Below are 6557 nucleotides of genomic sequence, written 5' to 3' on the forward strand. Positions count from 1 at the left end.
TTATCCATGTTAAATGAGTTCATTTTATCATAACACACCGGATATCAACGCTGCATTGAGATGTGTTGTTTTCCAATTTGAAACGCATAATACACCTCCTGCACTCAGAGGTAGACGAGTAACTACGCTTTATTTTCCTTCCACTTCACAAGGACTCACTTCTTTTTGCTGGTCTATCAACAAAAATCCTAATAAATTACATAGTTACTGTGTGAAGGTTCAATACATTCCCAAGGCTCTGAAACACTTTCTGCTTATAGCAGCTGTTTCAGATTTCTGATCATTGTCATGGAGCATGAAGTACCGCGCTCTAAACTGTCAGTAACCATAGATAAAGATTTCAATGTGTCAAGCTGAAATGCTCATGAAATAGCTTTCAGATCAAACTGGTACGATTTTGGAGATGTAATTATTGTAACATGCCAGACAGATGTTAAGACTGGGCCAAGTCACTCGTTGGAAAACTCATCTGTTTTCATCAAAGCATAGAAACTCTGAGCGTTCAGGCCGCAGTATTGTCTGCCGCCACCCACTTTACAGAACCCCCCCCCCCTACTTCCAGAAATCTCAAGCAGCTCTTAGCATGCACAGCAAGAAAATGAAAACCACTTGTCCTCTTCTCTGAAACTAGCCTGGTAAAAAAAACAAAAACAACAAAAACAGCCCCTTGTTCTATGCTTTACTTCGTACAGAGTCCGGAACCTCGGCTATTGAGAAATGATCAATTGCTGGAGGTGTGGGCTCGGTTGAAACATGGTCGACACACAACTGAGAGGCTTCATTCACTTCCTCCGTTGCTGTTGCCAAACTACAACCTTCGATAGGCAGACTGCAATTCTAAAACAGCACTGAAAATTTACCTCATTGTTCACAACTCCTTCTTGTTTCCTGATTGGTCCAATTGAAATTCAACCAGAGAAATCTAGCTCAATGGGAGAAATCCCAGGCAGAGCACAGAAGGGAGATGAGAATCGAACAGAACTGAGTAGGAACGCAATGGCCAGGCTACTTTGAAACTTTGTGAAATTTTATGACGTATCTTTACTTAGCTGTCATTAATTTGTGGAAATCAGTTTTTACTTTGACATTGGAGATGTTTCTGTAAACTTTCTTGTCAGACAGGTCACATTTTATTTATCACTGTAAAAGAAATCAAAGGCTAAAACATTAAAGGGGGTGATTACTTTTAAATGGGAGCTGTACTTCAAAACTGTGACAAGACCTAAAGCTCCACAAAATGTGATTCGCATCTTTCTGTTACTATTTTGTTTACGTTTTATAAAACAACAGACATGGCAAAAAGGAACCAGTGTGACAGGGAACGACTTCACCCATCCACACTGAGAAGAAACAGGACAAAAACACTCAGAACCTCTAAGTTTATCTAGAGGAGATGAAAACTGACTCTAGAAGTTAAGAGAAAAACTGATTCAAAAGTTACATTTGTGACAAGCACTGCTACTTAAAAATCAAAAATAATAAAAAAAAGAGATGCAAGAAGTTTTGGAAGTTCATTAAGAGATTGCTGGCATTCGTTTTCAGAGCAGTCTCAGTCTCTAGTTCTGTTCTTCACAACAGGGAGAGATTCTTCTTCTCCACCCTCAGCCCCATTTTCCCTGCGTTCTGTATCTTGGGGGATGTGACCCTGCTGCCGCCAACGATGCTGGCCTCCTAGTACGTCCTTAAAGCCTTAGCATGCACCGGCTCCAGGAAGTGCAAGGGCAGCAGCATGAAGAACGCCACCAGGAAAACTGTCCCCACCACTGCCAGGAGAACGTAGCGGCCAATGAAGAAGGTGTCGACTATCTGTAGTGACAAAAACAAAGAATGAATGGATTTGGAGTCATTCGGGTTTGCTACACATTTTTCAAGAGGTTCTTGAACCAGGAACATGAAAGCTCCTTTTTTTTTTTTTTTTGGTGTTTCCTCAATTAACCACTAGGTGTCATGAGAGGACTTTGGACAGATGGATGCTGAGGCTTTGTGTCTGAATGTTTTCCTTATTGTCTCTTTGTTGTGGGGAACCTGCAGCAATTAAAGCGTTTACTGCTGAAGGGGGCGGGGCTTCATACACGCCTCCCTCCAGCAGGTCTGTGGCTCACTGTAGTGAGGTCTGCTGCTATGAGAGATCCAGTCTGAATCAGTATTTAGCCACGTTTGAAATGAAAGAGACACCTTGGCTGCAGTCATTATCTGAGACTAATTAACATTAAATTCGATAGAAATGATCTCCTTTGATGTTACACAGCCCCACATTAGAAAAACTATGAAATTCATGGTTTGCTTAAAACTTGAATGCTATTGTATTTGAGGGCAACACAGGTCAGTGCAGCAGCTACTGCAAAGGAAGAATGGGGGACATGTATCGGGACAGGCATGATTGCACTCTGAATCTGGAGAATGTGCTGAGAATACTGAGTCAATAAGTCACCGCGATGTGTGTGCGCAGGAAGAACGGGATAAAAAAACCCCCACATGAAACCATCTGGTGTTTGATATCCTAAATGTCAGAGTGTCTTTAAAGTGTCCAGGGAAGGAAAGGCATCATTCCAGAGCAGAACATATCCTACTTTTCCTGTTTCCTTCTGCAACTACAAAGCAAAAATCCAGGTTTGACTTTCTTTTTTCTTTTTTTTTTTTTTAATATTACCCAAAGCAAAAGGTCAACAAGCCTTTTCTCCTCTGTGAGCTGTAAAGTTAGACTAATGGCTTCATGAAATAAGTCCATTCTATGTGACAATTTGACTAGTTCAGTTTGTTCCTGTTCTTTTTTGGGAAAGAGACCAAATGTGTTCTCCGTTTAATACTCTGAGGTTGTTTGCAAACAGGATACCCATATGTAACACACTGCAGCCAGATAATACATACTGTAACACAGAGTAACACCGGTGAATGGGGCGGGGCTTCAGCTGTGTTTTCATGTCCTGATGTCTCCAAGAGAATACTGGAGACATCGGGACATCAAAACAGACTGAAGGAATGTGATGTTGAAAGCAGATTTAACCTGAAGGTTCACCGTCCCATAACAACAGGAGAAACTGGCCACTCCTCAACATTGACTAAATTGTCGACTTTTTACCAACTGATTCTTACTTCATTGCACCATAGTTAGAGTCAAACTGCACTCCATGTACTGTAACTGGATGTGAATGTGACTACGTGACTGTACCGTATTGTTGTGAGCTGAACTAAACTGAATTTGGACCAAATTTTATGCAACTCTCACAAGAAGTAGACCCGTCTGTAAAGCGCTGCGAGATGACATATCTGAGATTCTAGCTCGTCTCCGTGTTTTTGATGTTCAGCAAAACATCCCAGCTCAATAGTAGCAGAAGCACTGCAAAAGTGAGCTGCACAACCAGGAAGAAGGTAAAAATCTTTGCATCTTAAAGCGCAAAGTGCCTCTTTACGTTTATGTCCTGCTGTTTGTAGCGCCGCTCCTAAATGAAATCAATGAAGAGACGCAAAGCAAATCAGTGGCACTTCGTGAAAACTGACGATCTTCAGGTCTAACGTCGCAGCTCCCTAGGATGGAAAGGTTGCCATGGAGTGACGAGTCCTATGCTTCACTGATAACTCTGGGTCTGCGTTAATATTTCAGTCATGAGCCACCCATGATGATGAGAATGCAAACTGAGAAAACACCCTTAAGCCAGTATGATTGAAGACGAGCAGCAGCCCAACTGCTGCCGAAAGAGAAATTTCATAAGGACTGCTGTGGAATGGGAGTAGTGTGCGTGTGTATGCGTGTGTGTGTGTCTGGGAGAGCTGCTGCTGATGTATTCCATCTCTTATGAATGCATTTAACACATCTCACTTTTTAATTTGCCAATTACGCAGCAAGCAGGAGCCCAAAGTGTGTGGGCCATGTTTTATTAATGTGCCACTGGGTAGGAGCAGGTGGGGGGTGGGGGTGTTGTATGAGCCACCCCCACCTCCAGTCTAACACTGGCCTAATTGGTACTGTGATATTTCACTGTTGTTTAACAGCAAGAGGTTAAACATGTCTCTCTCTGCTGGCTGGTCCTGTTCAGCCCGTCGTCGCTGAATATTAACACACACAGAAACACAAGGCGCAAACAGGAAACGGCGAGTTTAGGTACCGATCCTGACAAAAGAGGACATGTTAACTGAGTACAGGCTACGCCAAAACATTTAGACTTGTTCTAGTTTATCACTCGTATTTCTGCGAGGAGCGACACTTGTGCTGACGAATCTTGGGAACTCAATTCCAGCCAGGTTCCTGAAGTGAGTTTGGTCTGAATTTACTCGGAGTATTCAGCAGAAATTCCCATTTTGCAGTCGCTCTCTCGGCATCGCTGTTCTCCTCTATCAGCACTGTACAGAGAATAACAAAGCGCGAGCTGGCCAGGACGGGGCTCTGCTTTGCTATTTTGATGGGGTGGCAGCTTGCTTGGCAAATCCGGACAGCTTACTGGCACGACCCGAAGGCAACACGGGGAGTGTTTGTTCTGTGTTGCTGTTGGATTCAGATAAAGCAGAACAGGCCTTTACAACGAGCACACGCACAGAGACACACACGCTGGCTTTATTTACAGGCCTGCAGTTCTGTGGAAACAGGCTTACAGAAGAGCAGAATTAAGGTTTCCTTTAGGGTAGGTGTTTATCTTGAGCAGCCTTACTCTTAACCAGAGCTCATACCCTCAGTCAGTGGAAACAACAACAACAACCACAAATAAAGGGAACTGGACTCTCAATCCATCAATCAGTTTGTAGAGAAATACCCCTCATCTCGACCTGTTCTGCTTAATTAAACCTCTTCACTGTCATGGAGAAGACCCAAGAGCTTTCAGAGGACATCAGGGACAAAATGGTATATCTGTGGAAACCTGGAATTGGCTAGAAGATCATCACCTTATTTTTATTCAGATATGGAGTAAATATGAAACGACCATCAAACGTTCTCGAGCTCCAGCTCCAGCCAAGATCGTACCTCGGGTTTTGCAGCCAGAGAACAGCACAAGGTAAGTTTTGAGGAGAAATTGGCTGAAGCCGCGAGATAGTTGCTGTGGCTTTCTAACGAGCTACATTTTGTAAATGCTTCTAGTTGCAAATCTGGCAGTATTTGACCGGTCTCTAATCCTAATTTGAGAAGTCTCTGTTTACCTTGCTGACAGTGGAGACATTTATAAAGAGAGAAGACAGTAGTACTTGTGAGTATTTCTACCACAGGTGTTTGACCAGCTGGTGGTTTACCTCCATCTCTTTGAAAGGAAGAGGCGTCTCTGGGCTCCGAGGGAAGAACACCAGCACCAGAGTGATGGTGAGAGCCAGGAGGGTAGCGGGGATGACTCCTAATCTGCAGGACACAAGCAATAAAAAAAAAACTGTTTGTGTTTCGTATTAACTGGGAATGACAGTGTCCTGAGCATTACGCCATAATAAAACTATTCCTCAAAGACACCAACCAATATTACACTGAATCCCTGTTCATTTACAGCAGTGGTGCCCAAAGTGGGACCTCGAGAGCCGGCATCCTGCATGTTCTCGTTCTCTCCCTGGTGGCAGCAACAACCTTTTCAGCATGTCAATGCCCTTCTTAGGCCGTCTAATGACCCGTCATCGGATCCAGCAGTGCTAAACCAGGGAGACAACTAAAACATGCAGGATGCCGGCCCGCGAGGACCCACTTTGGGCAGCGCTGATTTAAAGAAATCGAGCTAAAATAGTCTGGTTATGTCAGAGCAAATTCATTTCTGTAGACGTAATAGTCGGAAGGACGGACAGACTGATGGTTTTATTCGTCTCCGTAGAAAACTGGTTCCCAGGATTGTCGGCAGGCAGCACACAATGACGTTAACAGCAAAGAGGTTTGAATTTCCCAGTAACTGACTTGACCTTTTTAACTGTTTGCTTCCAATATGAAAGGATGTCTTCATATTGTTCTGTTTCTGCACAATAAAGGAATTGAGTACTTTTGCCCTGAAGGAAGCAGTTTAAATAAAGATCTTAGGGTGTGTGTGTGTTGTCTGTTATAATAGTGTTTGCCTTCCTCATAACTCTGTCCATGTATATATTTTCCAGGTCATCGTGTAACTTCAAGATTTCTTCTGCTCCTCTGCAGACTTTCCAAACCAACATGTGTTGCAAAAGGTTAAAATACTCTCTATAAAACAATATTGCCATATATATTCCACACAATGCCACTACAAATTACCAAAACTTCTCCCTTTATTCAGGTTCCCACAGTGACGAAAACCATGTAATAAACTCATTTGACCAGTATGACCTATGGGCTATTAATCAGCTTAGATTTGGTGTTTTCTTATAGTAAATAAATAGGAATGCAGTGTAATGAGTCAGTTCTTGATGTTCATTTAACATCCTAGGAATTTCGCAGTATATTCTGGTGTTATAGGAGACATTTGCTCATCCTGTTGTCACAGTTCCTTCCATCACCCAGTTTGTACTCGCTGACAAGGACACTGATGAATCCAAAAGAAATCATCATAATCTGTCTTTTTTTTTTTTTTTTTTTTTTTTTTACAAAAAAAAAAAAAAAAAAAAATTTTTTCTGGGGGTTTTTTTTTTTTTTT

At 42.5% G+C, this 6557-nt stretch overlaps 1 protein-coding gene across 1 annotated transcript in view; it reads right to left on the reverse strand.

Moving 5' to 3' along the window:
- Positions 1-1022: 1022 nt before the first annotated feature.
- Positions 1023-6557, reverse strand: part of tmem218 (transmembrane protein 218) — a 10021-nt gene continuing 4486 nt past the window's right edge. The window contains exons 2-3 of the mRNA XM_015021722.1: positions 5218-5320; positions 1023-1806 (exon numbers count right to left, since the gene is read on the reverse strand). Coding sequence (XP_014877208.1) covers positions 1672-1806; positions 5218-5320 — 238 coding nt within the window. The 3' untranslated portion in view covers positions 1023-1671. The remainder of the gene's footprint in view (positions 1807-5217; positions 5321-6557) is intronic.

Source organism: Poecilia latipinna, unplaced genomic scaffold (genome assembly GCF_001443285.1).
Source record: "Poecilia latipinna isolate Pla-1442-1.1 unplaced genomic scaffold, P_latipinna-1.0 Scaffold2840, whole genome shotgun sequence".
In the NCBI taxonomy this organism is placed as follows: Eukaryota; Metazoa; Chordata; class Actinopteri; order Cyprinodontiformes; family Poeciliidae; genus Poecilia; species Poecilia latipinna.